Source organism: Mobula hypostoma, chromosome 2 (assembly GCF_963921235.1).
Source record: "Mobula hypostoma chromosome 2, sMobHyp1.1, whole genome shotgun sequence".
In the NCBI taxonomy this organism is placed as follows: Eukaryota; Metazoa; Chordata; class Chondrichthyes; order Myliobatiformes; family Myliobatidae; genus Mobula; species Mobula hypostoma.
Genome location: NC_086098.1, coordinates 152372024 through 152395754, shown reverse-complemented (window position 1 = coordinate 152395754; position 23731 = coordinate 152372024). Strand labels below are relative to the sequence as shown.

The 23731-nt window shown below is 43.2% G+C and overlaps 1 protein-coding gene across 1 annotated transcript in view; it reads left to right on the top strand.

The window, feature by feature from the left end:
- Window positions 1–23731, top strand: part of LOC134342576 (sialate:O-sulfotransferase 2-like) — a 281185-nt gene that overhangs the window by 110875 nt on the left and 146579 nt on the right. Inside the window, exon 2 of the mRNA XM_063040886.1 lies at window positions 22171–22285. Coding sequence (XP_062896956.1) covers window positions 22171–22285 — 115 coding nt within the window. The remainder of the gene's footprint in view (window positions 1–22170; window positions 22286–23731) is intronic.

Sequence of the window (23731 nt, the reverse complement as noted above, 5' to 3'; positions counted from 1 at the left end):
CCTGAGGACAAATCCGGAGCTGGAGTCCCTGAGGCAGTCCGACGTTGCCTTCAACCTCGTTCTGGCAACACCTGCGACGACACCGGTGCCAAGCTGTATGGGTCCTAATGCCCTTCCCTTGGACAACATCGGTAGCGTGGAGAGGGGAGACTTGCAGCATGGGCAACTGCCGGTCTTCCATACAACCTTGCCCAGGCCTGTGACCTGGAATTCTTCCAAGGCGCAAATCCATGGTCTTGTGAGACTAATGGATGCCACTGCATGTTGTGAAATTTGTTGTTTTGTGGCAGCAGTACAGTCAATAAAATATACAATAAATTATAATAAATATAGTAAAAATGTGAATAAGTTCCAAAGAAAGCAAAAAGATAGTGAGGTGACGTTCATGGGTTCGTTGTCCATTCAGAAATCTGATGGTGGATGGGAAGAAGCGGTTACTAAAGTGCTGAGTGTGTCAGGAGTCTTCAGGCTCCCGTACCTCCTCTCTGGTGGTAGCAATCAGAATAGAGCCTGTCCGGGGTGGTGACTGAACCATTCCAAACAAAACATTTAAACATTTCCTTGAATCTTAATCTCAAGAGAGGGATACGAAGAATGGAAATGAAGTTACAGTTGTGTGAAGCTTTGGTTAGCTCTATTTTAGAATTTAGCGGTCAGTCCGCACACCACTTGTAAATCGAAAGTTGCTCTAAGAAATTTGTCCAGTTGCTGAAAATGAAAGAGGGAAAAATCATTTCAGTTATGAAACGGTAGACAAAGGGGGTAAAAGAAAGACTCAAGAAATCAGTTAAACTGAGGAATGATCTCACAACCTACAGACTCACTTTCACAGACTCTACAGCCCATGGGCCTACAATCCGTGTTCTTAGAATTATTATTTTATTTGCATAATTTGTCTTCTTTTGCACATTTTGTTTGTCAGCCTTTGTTTATGTATAGTTTTTCATAAATTCTATTGTATTTCTTTATTTTCCTGTAAATGTCCACAAGAAAATTCATCGTGATTGTCTATGGTAACATAAACACACTTTGATAGCAAATGGACTCTGACTGGACTTTGATTTTGAACAGAAGAGAGAAGACAGAAATGATGGGGTGGGGCTTTACAAGTGAGTGTCCCGTTCTTGTCTTCTCTGTGTTCCTGTCAGGCTCCTCGTTTAGCTCCCCCGTCCCCGTGTCAATCCACTCATTTGGGAGTGGCTTCTAATGTCTTGGCCACAACTTATAGAAGGTAAATTCACATGAGACTTTCAAGGACGTCAGAGCTCAGATCTGGGGATGGAAAGTAGCAACTTCTTACCATTAGCCTCATAGTGGAGAGCCCTGGAGTTATAATTTTCTCATCAGAAACAGTGGGGAAGAATGTTTTGTTTATCATTCAGGAATGGTATTGATGATCTGGGGCCTAAAGAATAGAGATCTCTCACTAACTCTTCCTTCAGTTAGTCCTGACGAAGGGTCTCGGCCTGAAACGTCGACTGTACCTCTTCCTCGAGATGCTGCCTGGCCTGCTGCGTTCACCAGCAACTTTGATGTGTGTTGCTTGAATTTCCACCATCTGCAGAATTCCTCTTGTATAGAGGTGATTATGTTGTCTTTCCTTACAAACCAGAAGACCATTTGGCCAGTCTCTCCATGGACTCTGTCTGTGCTCCTTGCAGCCTCAGTAAAGCAGCCAGCATAATCGAAGCCCCCACTCGCCCCGGACATTCTCTCTTCTCTCCTCTTCCCCTGGGCTGAAGATACAACAGCTTGAAAGCTGGTACCACCGAGCTCAAGTCAGAGTCTAACCCGCTGGGGTCAGACTATTAACAGTTTCCTTGTACAATAAACTGGGCTCTCGACCTCACAGTGTATCTCGTTATGAGTTTGCACCTTGCTGTTCCTGCACCGCACTTTCACTGCAGCTGCTACACTTTATTGTTATTCTTTTACCTTCTGCTTCAGTGTAAGGATCTGATGTGTGTGGACAGTATGCAAGACAAGCTTTTCATTCTATCTCAGTATGTGACAATAATAATCCATTCTGATCCAATTCCAATTCCGATCCATTGAGTTTATGCCAATAAACCACATCACCTGCTTATTTCCCTCTAACCTTCTCTGCACACTGAATAAATATTGCGTTCAGTTTTGGTCGTCTTGCTATAGGAGACATCGTTAAACTGGAAAGAGTACAGAAAAGATTTACAAAGATGCTGCCAGGACTCGAGGAACTGAGCTATAGGGAGAGGTGGATCAGGCAAAATAACAGTTTGGCATAAAGTAGAGGGCTGAAGGACCTGTTTCTGTGCTGTACTTTTCTCTGACTCTGTGTCCCACGACATCTAGTTCCACTCCCAGCAAACCTCAGAGGAAAAATCCTGTTTGCATTTACCCTCTTTATACCCCTCATAATTTTGTATACCTCGATCAAATCTTCCCTCATTCTCGTACACTGCAGGGAACAGTGTGGCATATAATAGTCAGTATGAATAGAACTGAGAAATTCTAAGTGGAGAAAGACCCTAATGGGAGTTATCTACAGGCCCCCAAACAGTAGTCTGGATGTAGGGTGTAAGTTGAATCAAGAGTTAAAATTGGCATGTCGCAAAGGTAACGCTACAGTTGTTATGGGGGATTTCAACATGCAGATAGACTGGAGGAATCAGGTTGGTACTGGACCCCAAGAAAGGGAGTTTGTGGAGTCCCTCCGAGATGGATTCTTAGAACAGCTTGTACTGGAGCCTACCAGAGAGAACGCAATTCTAGGTTTAGTTTTGTGCAATGAACTGGATTTGATCAGGGAACTTGAGGTAAAGGAGCCATTAGGAGGTAGTGACCATAATATGGTAAGTTTTAATCTACAATTTGAGAGGGAGAAGGGAAACTCGGAAGTGTCAGTATTACAGTTGAACAAAGGTGTTATGAGGGAAGAGCTGGCCAAAGTTCAATGGAACAATACCCTAGCAGGGATGACAGTGGAACAGCAATGACAAGTGTTTCTGGGAATAATGCGGAAGGTGCAGGATCAGTTCATTCCAAAGAGGAAGAAAGATCCTAAGGGGAGTAAGGGGAAGCCATGGCTGACAAGGGACGTAATGGACAGTATAAAAATAAAAGACAAGAAGTATAATATAGCAAAGATGAGTAGGAAGCCGGAGGATTGGGAAACTTTTAAAGAGCAACAGAAGGTAACTAAAAAGGCAAACGCAGAGAAAAAATGAGGTATTAAGGTAAACTAGCCAAGAATATAAAGTAGGATAGTAAAAGCTTCTTTAGGTATGTGAAAAGGAAAAAAATAGTTAAGACCAAAATTGGGCCTTTGAAGACAGAAGCGGGTGAATTTATTATGGGGAACAAGGAAAAGGCAGACGAGTTGAACAGGTACTTTGGATCTGACTTCACTAGGGAAGACACAAACAATCCCCCAGATGTAATAGTGGCCAAAGGACCTAGGGTAATGGATGAATTGAAGGAAATTTATATTAGGCAGGAAATAGTGTTGGATAGGCTGTTGAGTCTGAAGGCTGATAAGTCCCGGGAACCTGATGGTCTGCATCCCAGGGTACTTAAGGAGGTGGTTTTAGAAATCATGGATGCATTGGTAATCATTTTCCAATGTTCTATAGATTCAGGATCAGTTCCCGTGGATTGGAGGGTGGCTAATGTTGTCCCTCTCTTCGAAAAGGGAGGAAGAGAGAAAACAGAATTATAGACCGGTTAGCCTGACGTAGGTGGTGGGAAAGATGCTGGAGTCAATTATAAAAAATGAAACGATGACACATCTGGAGAGTAGTAACAGGATTGGTCCGAGTCAGCATGGATTTACGAAGGGGAAATCGTGCTTGACTAATCTTCTGGAATTTTTTGAGGATGTAACTATGAAAATGGACAAGGGAGATCCAGTGGACATAGTGTACCTGGACTTTCAGAAAGCCTTTGATAAAGTCCCACATAGGAGCTTAGTGGGCAAAATTAGGGCACATAGTATTGGGGACAGAGTACTGACATGGATTGAAAATTGGCTGGCTGACAGAAAACAAAGAGTAGCGATTAACGGGTCCCTTTCGGAATGGCAGGCGGTGACCAGTGGGGTACCGCAGGGTTCAGTGCTGGGACCGCAGCTGTTTACAATATATATTAATGATTTAGATGAGGGAATTAAAAATAATATTAGCAAATTTGCCCATGACACAAAGCTGGGTGGCAGTGTGAAATGTGAGGAGGATGTTATGAGAATGCAGGGTGACTTGGACAGGCTGGGTGAGTGGGCAGATGCATGGCAGATGCAGTTTAATGTGGATAAGTGTGAGGTTATCCACTTTGGTGGTAAGAATGGGAAGGCAGATTATTATCTAAATGGAGTCAAGTTAGGAAAAGGGAAAGCACAATGAGATCTAGGTGTTCTTGTTCATCAGTCACTGAAAGCAAACATGCAAGTACAGCAGGCAGTGAAGAAAGCTAATGGCATGCTGGTCTTCATAACAAGGGGAATTGAGTATAATAGCAAAGAGGTCCTTCTGCCGCTGTACAGGGCCCTGGTGAGACCACACCTGGAGTACTGTGTGCAGTTTTGGTCTCCAAATTTGAGGAAGGACATTCTTGCTATTGAGGGAGTGCAGCGTAGGTTCACAAGGTTAATTCCCAGGATGGCGGGACTGTCATATGTTGAAAGATTGGAGCGATTGTGCTTGTATACTCTGGAATTTAGAAGGCTGAGAGAGGATCTTATTGAAACATATAAGATTATTAAGGGATTGGACACGCTGGAGGTAGGAAGCATGTTCCCGCTGATGGGTGAGTCCAGAACCTGAGGCCACAGTTTAAGAATAAGGGGTAGGCCATTTAGAACGGAGTTGAGGAAAAACTTTTTCACCCAGAGAGTGGTGGATATATGGAATGCTCTGCCCCAGAAGGCTCTGGAGGCCAAGTCTCTGGATGCTTTCAAGAAAGAGATGGGTAGAGCTCTTAAAGATAGCGGAATCAAAGGTTATGGGGATAAGGCAGGAAACGGATTCTGATTGTGGATGATCAGCCATGATCACAGTGAATGGCGGTGTTGGCTCGAATGGCCGAATGGCCTACTCCTGCACGTATTGTCTATTGTCTATCATAATTAGAAATAAGACAGGTAAACATCAAGAAAAGCTTTAACAAAGAGCAGGGCTCTGGAGTAATAAATCACTTGCTGCCATAGCCAGTGCCAGAGAAAGTTAGCTCAGGAAATCCACTGAGAGTTTCTCAATACAAGTAGCAGAGTGTTCCTTGTTGTTGGGGGAAATGAGCACATGTGAAGTCCATTGTGATAGACTATTATTCTCATGCAAATCCACACTTTGTGGATTAAAGAGAAGGATATTCTATATACTGCTGGTATGATTAAACATACCAAAGGGTCAAAGTCATTGACTGCTGTTGTCGGAGTATGTAAGAATGTTATGCATAAAATGCTAATTTGTTGTCATGAGGGTCTCTCTCACAGGTTAAAGCCGGCAATTAGCATAGTTAGGTAAATGAGCAGCAATTTGAATACTTATGCATTATAGTAATTATCCAGAGATCCTGGTACTTATATGGAGATTATATCGTAGTAAAAGAGCGCAAAAAATCATTATCCATTCTGTCCACAAAGAGCTGGTGATATAAACAGGAGTCACAGGCCATTCAGCCCAACTGCTTCCTGCTGGTATTTGTGCTCCATACGAGCCTCCTCTCGCCCCTCTGACCCATTAACACCAGTTGTTAAATACCCTTTCTTAATATTCAGGTTCAGGTTCATTTATTTTTACATTGAAATATACCCACACTGCCCAGCAGAAAAAATAAGCGAAAAAAAATGGCTATTAATCTTAATGGAGCAATTATAAATGGAACACTAAGGTCAAGTGTCATGGAGCCATAGAGCTCTATAGCACAGAAACAGGCCCTTCAGCCTATCTAGTCTGTGCCAAACTGTTATCCTTCCACCTGCACTAGGACCACAGCCCGCCAAAACTCTCCCATCCATGTACTGTACTTATGCCAACTTCTCTTTAAGTGTTGCAATGAAACCTGCATCCAACACTTCTACTCTCAGCTCATTCCACACTTGCACCACCCTCTCTGAGTGGAGTAATTGCCTCTCAGGTTTCCCTTGAATATGTCACCTTTCACTCTTAGATCTAGTTCTTGTCTCAGTGGAAATAGCCTTGTATTTACCCTATCTACATAAACCCTTTCATAATTTTGTATACTTGTGTCAAGTGTCCCTTGATTCTCCCACACTCCAGGGAACAAAGTCCTAAGCTATACAACCTTTCCCTGTAAATCAGTACCTCAGGTCCCAGCAACACCCGTGTAGACTTTCTCCATACTCTTTCAATCAAATTGATACCTTTCCTCTGGGTAGATGACCGTGTCACCAGGAGATAAATCCAGGTGACATTTATAGATGCTCATTGAGAAGTTGCCGTATGGGATGCTGAAATCTTTTTTTAACATCATCTTTGCAAAGCATTCACAGTTCACATATGGTGTAGTGTCTCTCTAATGTACAAGGAACAGCCCAGTGTTTATCCACAGCAGAGAGACATGACTAGTAGTGCTGATGCCTCACAGCACCTGAGACCCAGTTCAATCCTCACCTGGGGTGCTGTCTGTGTGGAGTTTGCAAGTTCTCTCAGTGACCAGAGGTTCCTCACAGCACCTGAGACCCAGTTCAATCCTCACCTGGAGTGCTGTCTGTGTGGAGTTTGCAAGTTCTCTCAGTGACCAGAGGAGTTTCCTCCCACATCCCAAAGCTGTGCAGTTCAGTTGGTTAATTGGCTAATATAAACTACTCCTCGAGTGTGGGTGTGTGGTAGAATCTGGGGAGGATTTAATAGGAATGTGGGATTGCTATAGGATTCAAAGTTCAAAGTAAAATTTATTATCAAAGTACATATATGTTACCATAAACTACATTGAAATTCATTTTTCTTGCAGGTATTTATAGAAAAATAAAGAAACACGATAGAATTTACAAAAAAAATCTATTTTGTTGAAGACTGACAAACAACCAATGTACAAAAGAAGATAAATTGTGAGGGAAATAACTAATAAGAACAGGAGTTGTAAGGAGTTTTTGAAAGTGAGTCTTTAGGTCATAGAATCAAAGTTGAGGTGAGTGAAGTTGCCCATGCTGGTTTGGGAGCCTGAGGGTTGTAGGGTAATAAATGTTCCTGAACCTGGTGGTGTGGGACCTGATGGCTGAGGGGTAATAGCTGTTCCTGAACCTGGTCATGTGGGAACTGATGGTTGTAGGATAATAACTATTCCTGAACCTGGTGCCATGGGACCTAAGGCTTCTGTACCTCCTTCTCTAGCGAGAAGAGAGCATGACCTGGATGGTGGGGGTGGGTCTTTGATGATTCATGTTGCTTTCATCTGGCAGTGCTCAGTGTGAATGTGGTCACTGGTGGAGAGGACTTTGCCTGTGATTGGACTGGGCTGTATCTGCCACGATCTGTAGTAAAATGTGAATGGGTGGTTAATGGTCAGCACTCACTCAATGGGCCAAATGGCTTGATTCCAAGCTGATTTTTTTCTGTTACTTCTATGACTTCTATAACCATTGCTTCAGCATTGAGCAAAGTTAAATTAAAACCCTCACGATAAAAGCCTGTCCTGTATTAGAGAGACAACACTCACCCTGTTATAATGCATCCATCTGTGCCATTCTGTCAGTTATTACCTTTTGTCCTGTAAGTTATATCTGTGTCAAATCCGGTGTAACAGACAGTGTCTACTGGCTCGGCCAGAGTATATTGTAGGGAGTAGTGTTGTCAATTACATAAAGTTCAAAGAGAAAGTGCCACTACCTCTATGACAAACTTCCTGAAGGACTGAAGCACTATCGGAGAGGACATCTGTCAATTGTGTTCAGGAACTGCTTACGGTGCAGTCTGGTTGGTGAGAGGCCGGTGATGGGGATAGATCAGTGCACGGCCCAGTTGGAAGAAGCTTTGAACACACCTCTGTGTTTGTGTTCATCAGTGAAAGCAATGGGAACAGAAGGTATATTTTCCACTTGGCTGCCCTGATGAGAGCATCAAGTAATTTTAGTGTAAGTATGTATCAGGAATAGTTCCCACTGTTTTACTGTGACATAGGGTTGGAATCCCCTGTACTTTAACAAATGCAGTGCTTCACACATTCAAGTCAGTTGTGCACAGTAGTCATTGCAGTAAAGTTATGAAATAACTCCAGACATGGATGCAGAAGTACAGACAAACACAACCACACACAGTCATGGACACATATTCAGACAGTGTCTCCCTCTCTCTGTCTCTCACACACACACACACACACACACACACACACACACACTCACCAACACATTACAGAAGTCTAAAACTGGAGGACATAAGTTTAGAGCGAGAAAGGGAAGATTTAGAAGGGATCTGGGGGCAACATTTTCACCAAAGATGGTGGTGATAAAGACAAAGGTTGGCTTTATCTGTCACGTACATCGAAATTACGGAGAAATGCATCAAATCAAATCAGGATTGTGCAGGGCAGTCTGCAAGAGTCACCATCTTCTAGTGCCAGGGGAGCTTACCCACAACTCGCTAACCCTAATCCAAACGTCTTTGAACTGTTGGAGGAAAGCAGAGCACCCGATGGAACTCCATTCAGAACATACCAGCTCCCGACAGATAGCAGTGGGAATTGAATCTCGAGAATACAGATGGTGTTACACTAATGAAGTGATAGAGCTGCATGTGTTTACAATCTTTAGGAGGCACTTAGGCAGCTGCATGCATCAGGAGGGGTTGGATGCATTTGGGCAATCATGGGAAAGTGGCTCCATTTCTAGAAGAGATTGTCAACATGGATGAGATGGGCAGAAGGGCCTGCTTCTATGCCATATACCCTTTTAACTACGCTCCCCCCACTCTCTCTCTCACACACACACACACACACACACACACACACTGGACCTGGTAATTTGCACCGATGATGCTGAAACATGCAAAATCAAACAGCCCAGCACAAGAATGGGCCCCTTTGGCCCACATTGTTTATGCCAAACTCGACGTCAAATGAAAGTCAATCACGCCGACTTGCACGTGTTCCATGCCCCTCCATTCCCAGTCTCACAGCCTCTCTCATGTCACTGTTGCATTCGTTTCCACCACTACCCTGGCAGACTGTTCCAAGCACCCACCGGTCACTGTGTACAAATACTTGTTCCACACAGCTCCAATCAACCTTTATATCCCCCTGACAATAGTGGCAGTAGGCAGTGTTGAACCTTGAGGCATGGGTCTTCAGGCTCCTGTCTGATGACAGCAATGAGAAGAGGGCATGTCCCAGGTGCTGGGTCCTTAAGGATGGATACTGGCTTCCTGAGTGTGCCTCTGTAGATGTGCTCAGTGGTGGGGAGAACTGTACTCGTGATAGAACTGTCAGAGTCCACAACTCCCTGGAGCAACTTGCATCGCTGTGCATGGTTCATCCCATATCAGGCCACGATGGCTCGTCCCATATCGGGCGTAACGTAAACCAATCTGAAGTCTTTCCTCTGTACATCTGTAGAAAATTTTAGAATTCACAGTATAAAGTAAATATTTTATGGAAGAGCATACACAGTGGCATGCAAAAGTTTGGGCACCCCTGGTCAAAATTTCTGTTACTGTGAATAGTTAAGTGAGTAGAAGATGAACTGATCTCCAAAAGTCATAAAGTTAAAGACGAAATATTCTTTTCAACATCTTAAACAAGATGAGTGTATTATTTTTCCTTTGTACAATTTTAGAGTGAAAGAAAAGGAAAGGAGCACCATGAAAAAGTTTGGGCACCCCAATTCCTTTTTTGTTATTTTGGAACTGTAAAAGATGGAAATAAAAAAGTAATCTTACTTAAAATATTAAAGAAATGTGTCATCTTTAACTTTATGTCTTTTGGAAATCAGGTAATCTTTTACTCGCATAGCTATTCACAGTAACAGAAATTTTGGCCGGGGTGCCCAAACTTTTGCATGCCACTGTATATTATTATAAACTACTTGAGATTCATTTTCTTGCAGGCTTTTACAGGAGATAAAAATCACAATAGAATTTATGAAAACAAATTATTCATAAACAAAGACAGGCAAACAACCAATGTGCAAAAGGAGACAAATTGTGTAAACAAAAATTAACACTGAGAATATGAGTTGTAAAGAGTCTTTGAAAGTGAGTCTGTAGGTTGTGGGATCATTTCAGAGTTGTGGTAAGTGGAGTTACCCACACTGGTTCAGGAGCCTGATGATACTTCGTCAGAGTCTTCAGTAAGTGGTAGGATCCTGTGTCACAATTACAAAGCAAAGGCATGTTATCTAGCCTTCTTACTTTTAAGGTTACCATGTAATAAATATTTTCTGTTTATGGATTAAATCAGAGATTAGACCGTAAAAACGCAAGACATAGGAGCATAATTAGGCCGTTCGGCCTGTCGTGTCTGTTCTGCCATTCCATCATGGCTGATTTATTATCCCTCTCAGCCCCATTTTCCTGCCTTCTTCCCATAACCTTTGACAACCTTACCAATCAAGAACCTATCAACCTTCATTTTAAATATACCCAATGACTTGGCATCCAGGCCATATGTGGCAATGAATTCCACAGATTCACCACCCTCTGGCTAAAGAAATTTATCCTTATCTCTGTTTAAATGGATGTCCCTATATCCTGAGTCTGTGCCCTCTGGTCCTAGACTTCCCCTGCCATAGGAAATACCCGCTTCACATCCACTCAATTTAAGCCTTTCAACGTTGGATAGATTTTAATGAGATACCCACTCATTCTTCTAAACTCCAGTGAGGGTAAAAAAATAATGTAGGTAGTTAACTTTCCCGGAATTTAGCATTGTCCTTATCTTTACACGAGACTGAAAAACAGTTACTTTGCCCCTAAGCTGACAGGCTGATCAACACAACCACTCCACCACCACTACATAATATCAACTAGTGTCACTTTATGCACATACAATTAGTCTACGTACTGTATATTACAGATACTTGTACATAGACACGAGATTCTGCAGATGCCAAGAATACAGGGTAACACATACGAAATGCTGGAGGAACTCAGTAGGTTAGGCAGCATCTATGGAGAGGAATAAATGTCAACTCTTTATTCCTTTTCATAGATGCTGCCTGAGCCTGACTTGCTGAGTTCCTCCAGTTCCTTGTACACTGTGTTGTATTAGATTTCATTAATATTTATATTTATTGTGTTTGTTATTGAATTCTTTATGTCTATTGTTTTTTTTTAATGTTGTATTAGATCATTTTGATCTAAACAGTAAACAATCCTGAAGCTTGAAATCACTGGGGCAATTTCCTGAGTAGTCAGTTTGATGAGTCTGCAATTGATTAAAAGATTGCTGACAGTAATATGGGAAGATTTCTCACAAAATTGACCACTAATGTTTACTGTGGAAACAACTTTGATACTTATGGGGAGGTTAGGGATTTTCCATACCTTGATATGTGGATAAAAAGCCCAGTTCAACACTAAGCGTCGTAGATGTACCTGTCGGAGATGGGGCGATGAAACATTGCGAAGACACTGCTGCAGTTGACTACTCAAGTGGAGTATGTGCAGCTTCGTAAACAGGCATTCTAACCAGCTCCCACAAGCCAGGTAATTATAGGCGTTCACCAGCAACTTTGATGTATGTTGCTTGAATTTCCAGCATCTGCAGAATTCCTGTTGTTTGCGTTTTAATTATAGTTGTGCCTGATTGCATCTTATCCTTGCTGGAACCACCTGTCACAATTTTCCAGGTGTCCTGAAAACCCAGAGAGGTTACTCACAAAATACAGGAGGAAATCAGCTGGATAGGCAGCATCTGAGGAGGGGGATAAACAGTTGATATTTTGGGCTGAAACCCTTCATCAGGACTGGAAAGGAAGCCAGCAGACGAAGATGGGGGAAAGAGACTGGCAGGTAATAGGTGAGACCAGGTGAGGGGAATTGTGGATGGGTGGGGAGAGGAGATGATGTGAGAAGCTGGGAGCTGATGGGTGGAAGAGGCAAAGGGATGAAGAAGGAGGAATCTGGTGGGAGAAGAGAGCAGACCATGGAAGAAAGAGAAGGAAATGGGGAGCAAGTGGGAGGTGATGGGCAGGTCATGAGGGCAGCGGAGGAAAAGAGAAGGCATGAGAGAGCCACCAGAATGGGGAATGGAAAAAGGGAAGGGAGAAGGGGAAAAGAGGAGAAATTACAGAGCGACGATTCTTTTTTTCCCTCCCTAATGTACTTATAAAAATAAGAATAAGTAGCACAAATAACCTGTTTGGACATAAAATGTTGATCTAATTCAGCCTGACTTTCTCCCCATGATCCTCCATTTCCACATCACCCCAGCAATATATATATAAAAACTTTGGGATTTTGTTTCTCACTGTTTGTAGCAAAGACAAGTTTCTGGAACTGTATCCAGAATATTAAACTCCAGTGCTATTGAAGGACAAAAACAAGCCCCAATGGAGAGATGTTTGTCGCGTAGCAGCAACAACACTAACAAAAGCCAACGCTAACAAGCTGAAACCTACTGAATCCCTTCCCACACACCTCCACCTGAATTCACTGGTGGTACAATTCACCGATGTTTGAGAGGTTACGGAGAATATTTTAAAATTAGAGAGCTTGGGAACTTTACGTTGGGATCCCATATGCATTCCCTTCCACTGCAGGTTTCAGGAGTCACGTAGTTCTGAAGAAAAATTTTAACAATTCTCCTTTATTGCTTTTCTACGTTATGTTTATGGTATCTCTTTAAATTTTGCCTTGTTTTGTGCTCATGCCTTTATTGCAGTGGAAAGCTGACATTAGTCCATCGGGAAATTCAGATAGTGTTTGCAACATTCTCGAAATAGACATCTGGAATGTGAATGGGTCCGGCTGAACTGGCACAATTAAATCTGATGAATGAAGTGTCAATTGGAATACAAAGCTTAACAGACTCAGATCTCAAAGGGATGGGCCATTTAGTATGTGAGGCAGGGTCTCGTGGTGGTCCAAATGATAGCTTCAGACTAGAATTCCCAAATATCATCCCTTCATGGTGACATAGGAGATAAAGTGAGATAAGAAATGCACAGGGCTGGCAGATTCCCCTTAGGATGAAGGACAAGATGAAAAATTGGGAAACCCAGCATACTGAGGACCTGGTCAAGAGAAAGATGACATCTGCCTGGTTAGACCACACTTGGAATTTTGTGTTCAGTACTGGTTACCTCATGATAGGAAGGATGTGGAAGCTTTAGAGACGTTGTAGAGGAGATTTACCAGGATGCCGTCTGGACCGAGGACATGTCATATGAAGACAGGTTAAGTGAGCCAGGGCTTTTCTCTTGGACTGAAGGAGGATGAGAGATAACCTGATAGAGGTCTACAAGATGATAAGAGGCATTGACTGAGTGGATACTAGATGCTTTTTTTCCAGGACTAATACAAGGGGCATAATTTAAAGGTGATTGGAGGAAAGTATTCGGGGGATGTCCGAGGTTAGTTCTTTACTTGGAGAGTGGGGGCTGCTCAGAACGCCCTGTCGGGGTGGTAGTAAAGGCAGATACAATATGTTTTTTTTTAATTCTTAGATAGGCACATGGAAAAGTGAAGTGCTCTGTAGGAGAAAGGGTTAGGTTGGCCTTTGAGTAGGTTAAGGTGTCGGTCAGCTGAGGTCAACCAAGTTTAAGAGTTGAAAGGATTTAGTGCACATTCAAGAAGGGAATTAGGAGGGCATAAAGAAGTCATTATATGTCCTTCCAGGGTCAGGGGCTGGAAGTTGGAGGCCCAATGTGTACAAGTCTGAGTGTCTGGGGCCAAACACTGGAGGCGGCCTGTCCTGGGTTGGAGACCTGTGTGTGTGTGTGTGTGTGTGTGTGTGTGTGTGTGTGCGTGTGTGTGAGTGGGTGGGTGTGTGTGTGAGTGGGTGTGTGTGTGAGTTTGGGTGGGTGTGTGAGTGAGTGTGTGTGTGTGTGAGTTTGGGTGGGTGGGTGTGTGAGTGAGATTGGGTGTGTGTGTGTGTGTGTGTGTGTGTGTGTGTGTGTGTGTGTGTGAGTGGGTGGGTGGGTGGGAGTGTGTGTGAATGGGTGGGTGAGTGTGTGGGTGTGTGAGTGGGTGGGTGAGTTTGGGTGGGTGGGTGTATGTGTGAGTGTGTGTGTGTGTGTGTGTGTGTGTGTGTGTCTGTGGTTAGGTGTGTGTGTGTGTGAGTGAGTGGTTGGGTGAGTTTGCTGGGTATGTGTGTGAGTGAGTGGTTGGGTGAGTTTGAGCGGGTGGGTGTATGTGTGAGTGTGTGTGTGTGTGTGTGTGTGTGTGTGTGTGTCTGTGGTTAGGTGTGTGTGTGTGTGAGTGAGTGGTTGGGTGAGTTTGGGTGGGTGGGTGTATATGTGAGTGGGTGTGTGTGTGTGGTTGGGTGGGTGTGTGTATGAGTGAGTGGTTGGGTGGGTAGGAGTGAGTGTGAGTGGGTGTGTGTGTGTGTGAGTGAGTGGTTGGGTGAGTTTGGGTGGGTGGGTGTATGTGTGAGTGGGTGTGTGTGTGTGGTTGGGTGTGTGTGTGTGTGAGTGAGTGGTTGGGTGAGTTTGGGTGGGTGGGTGTATGTGTGAGTGGGTGTGTGTGTGTGGTTGGGTGTGTGTGTGTGTGAGTGAGTGGTTGGGTGAGTTTGAGTGGGTGGGTGTATGTGTGAGTGGGTGTGTGTGTGTGGTTGGGTGTGTGTGTGTGTATGAGTGAGTGGTTGGGTGAGTTTGAGTGGGTGTGTATATGTTTGAGTGGGTGGGTGTGTGTGTGCGCATGTGTGGGTGTGTGAGTGGGAGTGTGGGAAAGGGGCTTGTTTTGCTGTTTTGTTTTATTGTCTGCTTGTGCTGTTCTGCTGAACATTGGGGGCATGCCATGTCGTGTGGCAACACTTGCGGGCTGCCCCCAGCTCATCCTGAGGTTAACACAAACATTTCACTGTATGTTTCTATGTACCAGGATACAGTGAAGAGCTTGTCTTGCATAGTGTTTACACGCATCAAATCATTACACAGTGCATTGAGCTAGAATATATCATTAGAAAAACAATGTAGAATAAAGTGTAAGGGTTATTGAAAAATTGGAGTGCAGGTAAACGATAAAGTACGAGATTGTAATGAATGTAAGGGCAAGGGTCCACCTTATTACACAAGAGTCTGATAATGATGGGATAGAAGCTGTCCTTGAGCCTGGTGGTACATGTTTTAAGGATTTTATACCTCTTGCCTGATGGGAGAGTGGAGAAGAGAAACTATTGATCAACTGAAAATGTGGGCAAAGGAATGAGAGATGAAATTTAACTCAGACAAGTGCAGGGCAATGCATTTTGGGAGGTTGAAATAGGGCAGGGCATGGAAAGATAATGGCAGGGTCCTGGACAGTGCTGTTGAACAGAGACCTCAGGTACATAAATACATTCAGCAGAAACATAGAAACATAGAAAATAGGAGCAGGAGTAGGCCATTCGGCCCTTCGAGCCTGCACCGCCATTCAGTATGATCATGGCTGATCATCCAACTCAGAACCCTGTACCAGCCTTCCCTCCATACCCCCTGATCCCTTTAGACACAATGGCCATATCTAACTTCCTCTTAAATATAGCCAATGAACTGGCCTCAACTGTTTCCTGTGGCAGAGAATTCCACAGATTCACCACTCTCTGTGTGAAGAAGTTTTTCCTAATCTCGGTCCTAAAAGTCTTCCCCTTTATCCTCAAACTGTGACCCTGTAGATCCCTGAAAGTTGTATACATAGTGGTGAAGAAGGTATGTGGCATGCTTGACTTCATCAGCTTTAGTACTGAGTATAGAAACAGATATAGACCATCTCACTCCTTCATATAGAAACAGGTGCAGTCCATCTCACTCCATATAGAAACAGGTATAGACCATCTCACTCCATATAGAAACAGGTATAGACCATCTCACTCCATATAGAAACAGGTGCAGACCATCTCACTCCTTCATATAGAAACAGGGATAGACCATCTCACCTTTTCATATAGAAACAGATATAGACCATCTCACTCCATATAGAAACAGGTATAGACCATCTCACTCCATATAGAAACAGGTATAGACCATCTCACTCCTTCATATAGAAACAGGTATAGACCATATCACTCCTTCATATAAAAACAGATATAGACCATCTCACTCCATATAGAAACAGGTATAGACCATCTCACTCCTTCATATAGAAACAGCATTGGACCATCTCAACCCCTTCATATACAAACAGATTAGGACCATCTCACTCCTTCATATAGAAACAGCATTGGACCATCTCAACCCCTTCATATACAAACAGATTAGGACCATCTCACTCCTTCATATAGAAACAGCATTGGACCATCTCAACCCCTTCATATACAAACAGATTAGGACCATCTCACTCCTTCATATAGAATCAGGTGCAGACCATCTCAGACCTCGATATAGAAACAGGTGAAAACCATCTCACTCCTAAAGCCACTCTTCGTCAGTGATTGAGGTTCAATTCCCACACTGTCTATAAAGAGTTTGTACATTCTACTGGTGATCGTATAGGTTTCCTCCGTGTGCTATGTTTTCCTCCCACTTTCCAAAGATGTGTGGGTTAAGGATAGTAAGTTGTGGGCCTGTCATCTTGGCACCAAAAACATGGCAACACTTTCGCGTTGCCCCCAGCATATCTTCTGATTGTGTTGTTCATTGACGCAAACGACACATTTCATTGTATGTTTCAAAGTTTTGATGTGCATGTGACAAATAAACAATTTAAATATTTATCTTTATTTAGATATTGGCAGTTACACATCCCAAACTCATCTGACAACATTAATATCAGTAATGCATCAACACAATACCAAAAAGGGCAGATCTCTGTTTAGGGCAATTGAGTAGAACGAGTGAAGGTGATGCCCATTTGTAAATATACCTCCCATGCATTTTCTCAGCTGGTTCAGTGCAACCAAGATCTTCATTGTAAGGACCACAATCTGTTAATGACTTTGTCGTTCAATTGTTTCCTGATGGAGATATTGATTGCCTGGTTTGGTGCCTGTCACATGTTCCTCACTGAGTTCACACTTGCAGCTCTTGCAGGGAGAGTACATTTTCAGCAGTCATTCATTCCAAGTCCTGCAGTATAATGTGTGTGAGACTGACAGGACAGCCAGCACCGTTTTCTCAGGCCAGAGATGGTGAACACCAGGTGGCATAATTTTCAGCTGATTGGAGGAAAGTATAGGGGTGATGTCAGCTAGCTTTTACTCAGAGTGGTGGGTATGTGCAACAAACTGCCAGGGTGGTGATAGCAGCAGATACATTGAAGACATTTGAGAAACTCTGAGATAGGCAAATGGGTAATAGTAAAACGTAGGGCTATGCGGGAGGGAAGTGTTAGATTGATCTTGGAGTGGGTTAAAAGGTGGGTACAATATCACGTGCCAAATGTCTATTCTATGTTGTACTGTTCTTTGATTTTCCTCTGATGTTCAATGACTATAGGAAAAGATGAGTACTGATAAATTTCCTCAATGTACTATTATGAATAAAGTTAATTTTAAAAATTAAAAACGTTATCAAAAATATTTCTGAGATACTACACTTTATAACTGGAATGGCAGAACATAAAAAGGGAGGATTTAGAAATCTTTTGGCCAAGCTCATTGTTCCTGGTTGGACCCCATTGGAAACTTTGTACACAGGGCACTCACTACATCTTCCAAAGAGTTATCAGTCTTAGGAGGGCAAAACCATTTCACCCGAGCTCACTACAGCTCCTGGGGTTAGATTATCTAGACTAGGCATGCATGATCTTCAGGGGTGAATAATTTGAGAGGTTTAGGATTTTGAAATGAATTGACATGGAAGCACTAATTATAATAGGAAACAGGTCCTTTACTCTTTTGAGTGAATGTTCCACCTCTGCTTTCCGCAGCCCTGGTTCTCAGGACTTGATGGGGATGTTGCTTTTCGTCAAAGAGGCATGGAGAGAAAGTCAGTCTGCACAGGTTTAAATTTCATCACATCCTCTGTGGGAAGAAGAGTGGGGAATAGGCACCTACTCACTCATTTACTAAAGCCTTCTCTCCTATTTTAAGTTCCATTCAATGTGCCCTCTGTATCCCGAGCTTCCCTAATTAATATAAATCAGTAAATATCCATGGCCATCCTACATGGAGAATACCAAGGATTCCCAAACTTCTGAGTGAGAAAAGAATCCGTCTCACATCATTCCCAGAAGTTCCACAATTTACACTAAAACTATACCCTAAGTACTTGGTTGAGTTGTATGAGGGACTATGGTCCAGGTGCAGGTTGACTGGGGCTAGTTTTGAATTTGTACTAGAGCTTTCATTCAGCTGGGACTATGCAGAATAACAGTTTGCACAGACTAGATGGGCCAAAGGGCCTGTTTCTGTGTTAGAGTGCTCTATGACTCTCTGACTCTTGCAGGAGAGGCACCCAATATCTACACTGATAAACACTGTTAAGAATTCTATATATCTCATCAAGGTTTTCTAAAGTTGAGAGGTTTGTGTCTTACATTAATCAGTGGTCTATTCTCCCATTCTGTAAGGTGAGTATATTTGTTGTTAACTAAAGGAACCAAAACTGTACAGGAATTTTGCATGGGCCATTTGTAACCATTACTTGGAAGCTGTCAAATTCTTCAATCCCTTTCCACCTGGAGCGCATGGGGCTCGCAAACCCAATAATGCCAACTTCATTTACTCAACGTGGCCAGCAATTTGATCTAAGCTGCTCTACGATTAAAAAGGAAATTAAAACAAAAGCCATCCTGTCAGCGTGTTTGAACAAGTTGTTAATCTGCTAATCTTCTCCATTTGTCAGCAAATTTCACGATTTTAATCTTTAATTTATGAATAAGATGCCCTCTAGCCTCACAAATCATGACTCTGTGAAGTTAGCTTTAAAACCAAATTAGCATCAGGTTGTTTATACAAGCACTTCTGATAAATAGGTCACTGTGTGACACAAGAGTATTTGCTGTAATTACTCGGTGCCTTTTGGAAGAATTCCAGTTTCCTATGTTTAATATTCATTGAAGAATTCCCTGAGATTCAGTGAAACTTAATTTATCATCCGTCAGAGGTCTATATATCTAAAGCCCCAAAATCCAGGACTAACTCAGTCTGAGTTAACAACACAATCCTTTTAAAATATTGATGTGCAGTCTTTTTCTGCTTTAGTTATCATTGAATTTCATGGGATTTCTAGAACTCTGTGCAGGGAAATGACATGATATATTTTGGGAGATAATTTAAAGAAGTGATTAGTCTTCTGGGTTCTTATCATCGAGTTGCTGTACCTGCTACTAGATTCCCTTAAGGATGTTGCATTTTTCTGAGTTAGACACCAAGCCTTTTCTTATTGTCTACCATTTCTACTTTCTGTTGTGTTTTAATAATAGTGTGGTTCCAATGATCTCCACTAGATATTTCACAGAATGCAAGAAGAAGGAAATATTCAGCTAACAAATTAACATAAGAAATAAGACATCTGGCCCATCAGAGCCTACTCTGTCATTCATTAAGATCGTGGCTGATCTGGCCATGGACTCACCTCCACCTACCTGCCTTTTGCCCACAACCTTTAATTCCCCTAATATGCAAAAGTCTGTCCAAACCTGGTCTTAGGGATATTTACTGAGATAGCTTCCACTGCTTCATTGGGCAGAGAATTCCACTGATTCACCACTCTCTGGGAAAAGCAGTTCCTCATCATCTCCATCCTAAATTTATTATTCTCAACCACAAAACTGCCAGACAATGTCCGTCTGCAAACAGAGAGAGTCTTGCCAGCTCAAAGGTAAAATCAAATTTATTATCAAAGTACATATATGTTACCACATTCTATCTTGAGATTGATTTACTTGCAGATAAATAAAGAAATATAATCAGATTTTTGAAAAGCTATTCAAAAGCAATGACAAAGAACTGATCTGGGAAAAAGATATTTAACAAGCACTTGGATTGGTGGGGGGGGAGGCTGGGCTGGTGATGGGCTGAATGTGGGCAGAGAGGATGCTGCGGTCAGTATGGACCAGCTGGGCTGAAGGGCCTGTTTCTGTCTGTAACACTCTATGACTACTTAACATTTCTATCCTGTGGAAAAGATTCTGTTTGACTACACTAACTAAACTCACTATCAGGGTCCTTCATAGAGTGCTGGCCAGTTGCTTTGCACAAATGTAGTTGGGATTCTCAAAACTGGAAGCGAGGAAGGGAACTGGTGATGAGGGGGAATAGGAACTAGCCTGTACTGGGAGGAAGGGTTAACACTTTCCACTGATTGTATTGTTTCAGTTCAGCACTGATTCCTTTTCTATTTCCTTCCTCCTGATGAGGGATATTTACAAGAATCAGCAAACATTACAAGTCTTATCCAAGTTGCCTTGCTTCAAGCTTGGAAGGATAATCCTTCCTGAAATAGGTGTCCTGGGTAGGCAAGGTGGTGAAGAAGACTTTTGGCACACTGACCTTAATCACTCAGGGAGATGAGCACAGAGGTTGGGAGGTTCTGCTGTAACAAGACCTTGCTGAGGCTCTATTTGGAGAACTGCGTTCAGTTTTGATCACCCTACCGTAGGGAAGATGCCATGAAGCTGGGAAGCGTGAAGAAATTATTTACAGGAATGCTGCCGAGACTCCGGGGCTGAGTGAGTTTGAGAGGCTGACACTATTCACTGGAGCATGGGAGAGTGAGTTGTGATTCTATAAAGGTGCTTAAAAGCCAGTGGAGCATAGACAAGATGAAGGCCCTTAGGTTTTTTAGGGCATAAGTTTGTAATGAGAGGGGCGATATTTGACTGAACCTGAAGAGCACCTTTTTCATTTATCCAGAGGGTGGTCTGTATAAGGAATGAGCTGCCAGAGGAAGTGGTTGATGCAGATCCATTCACAACATTTAAAAGATTTTTGGACAGATGTATTGATAGGAGAGGTTTGAAAGGGATATGAGTCAAACACAGCTTAGTTAGCATAGACCAGATGGGCTGAAGGGCAAGTTCCCATGCTCTGAAACATATGGTGCCACTGAAATTTAGGACAAGAACATTCAAGCGTATGAAGTAGGAGCAGGAGGTGGCCACACAAGCCCACCAGACAGCTCCGACGTTCAACAAGACTTCGGCTGGTCCGATTGTAACCTCATCTCTGCATTCCCTTTTATCCTCTGTGAGCTTTCAGCCCCTCACTAGCCTGGCCAATCAGCTGAAGTCTGGTTTTCCAGCAGAATACCACACCTGGGTCACACTGAAGAGACAGTGTGGTCCGTGGACAGGCAACTAGTGAGCTCAGTCAGCAGAAGTTCTGTCCCATTACCTTCTTTCAACTTCCCCAACACCACTCTCCCAGTGTAGTCTTGGACATCCAGGCCTGGAGACTCCAGGACTGTTTGGGAGAACAAGACACCATGGAACCCAACAGGGACCAGCTCTTTGTCTTTATGTCAATACAGTTCCTGACATCCTGAATGACAACACAGCCCCCATTAAAATTTCAGAAATGCATGCTCCCTGCGATTTTCACAGTCTGTCCATGCACTACAAGAAAGATGTCCATGTTCCAATTTGCAGCACCGTTGATCACCTGTAACTGACATGTTGTGAAACAGGAGAAATTTTATCATGAAACAACGGTGGGAATTCTTTCGCCCCAGGGCAAATCTCGGTCGTGTGAGGGAGGGGATCTCACTGAAGCCTATCGAATATTGAAAGGCCAGGGCAGAGTGCTTGTGGAGAGGATGTTTACTATAGTGGGTGTCTAGGACCAGAGGGCACAGCCTCAGAATAGAGGGACGTCCATTTAGAACAGAGATGAGGAATTTCTTTAGCCAGAGGGTGGTGACTCTGTGGAATTCATTGCCACAAACGGCTGGGGAGGCCAAGTCATTGGGCGTACTTAAGGCAGAAATTGATAGGTTCTTTATTCGTAAGGCTGTCAAAGGTTATGGGGAGAAGACAGGAGTATAGGGTTAAGACGGATAATAAATCAGACGTGATGGAATGATAGAATAGATTCAATGGGCCAAATGGCCTAATCCTGCTCCAATGTCTTATGGTCTTACGATGAACCTGCACACTGCATCTTCAAGTTTTAATTATTGGTATTGTGTGACAATTTGTTTACTTTCTTTCTCTCTCTCCATCCTAGCAAGATATATCGGCTGTTATCTCGACAGCAACAAGCAGAGGGCATTAAGGGGAACAGCGTTCTTTGACTACAGAAAGATGACCATATTTCGTTGCCAGGACAACTGTGCTGAAAGGTAGGGTCATGGAATTCCATTTACTGTGTATGAGGGTGGTGAACGAGGGCAGGAAAATCTCCGGGGCTGGTATTCTCAGAGTCATAGAGCAGTACAGATCATTCGGCCCAGTGAGTCCATGCTGACCCTGGTGACGTCCGGCTCATCCCAATTTCCTGCATTCGGCCCGTCTCCCTCTCAGCCCCACCTCTCCATGTCCCAATCCAATTGTTTCTTAAACACTGCTACTGTTCCTGCCTCAACCACTTCCCCTGGCAGCTCTTCCCATTCACACCTTCCCATGCGTGAAAAATTACCCCTCAGGTTCCTTTTAAATCTTTCCCTTCTCACCCGAAAGATAACCCCATTTTGTTGCCAGGAGAACTGTGCTGAAAGGAAAGGTCTTGGAATTCCATTTATCATTCTCTTTCATTCATGCTCATCCCTGTAATAAGGACATAATAATGCATGAAGGTATTTAACTCTAAGGAGACAACGACAATTTGTTTATGCTCTGCTTCACCAGTTTCATTGGAACTTAATTAGAAACAGACAAAAACCAAGAGCAAGATAGAAGGATGATAAGGGGCCAAGGACATGGATGTGGCTGGAAAGACAGGCCCCTATTGTCCATCCAAATTGCCCTTGAGAAAGTGTCTTCTTGAACAAGTGCAGCCCTTCCAATGACTGTACCTCCACGGTACCAATGAGGAAGAAATTCCAGCTTTTAGATCCAATGAGAATGAAGGACCAGTGACATATGAAGCTGTGTGACCACCAAGAACAGGAAAATCTCCGGGGCTGGGGTCCCCAGAGTCACAGAGCAGTACAGCACGAATACAGGCCCTTCAGCCCAATGAGTCCATGCTGACCACGGTGACCTTCCAGCTCGCCCCATATCCCGATGAAGCCCCACCTCTACAGGTTTCTATCCAAGTGCTTCTGGAATGCTACCACTGTACGTGCTTCAACCACTTCCTCTGGCAGCTCATTACAATACCCACCACCCTCTGGAAGGAAAGATTATCCCTCAGGACTCACAGCAATTCCACAGCCCCAGCATCAGTCTCCAGGACAGCCTCTGCCCCCTGTTATCAGGTCCTTGATCACAGCTGTTATATTTAAAGATGAGCCCTTGATCCTACAAGCTACCTCGGTCATGACCCTTGCATCTCACTGTCAGCCTGCACTGCACTTTCTCCGTAACTGTATCACTCTATTCTGCATCCTGTTGTTGCTTCTCACTTGTACTACCCAATAGACTTATGTTCTGAAATTATCTGTTTGGAAGCTGTGCAAAATTAAGTTTACTACTGTATTTTGGTACATGTGACAATAACAAACTAATTTACCAGTTAATTAGATTCCTAAACTGTGAAGTTTGTCCATTTTGAAATGATCTTTTCCTTGTGTGCCATTCTGTTGCCCTGCTGCTGATGTGATAGAGTGATCGAGAGATACAGCACA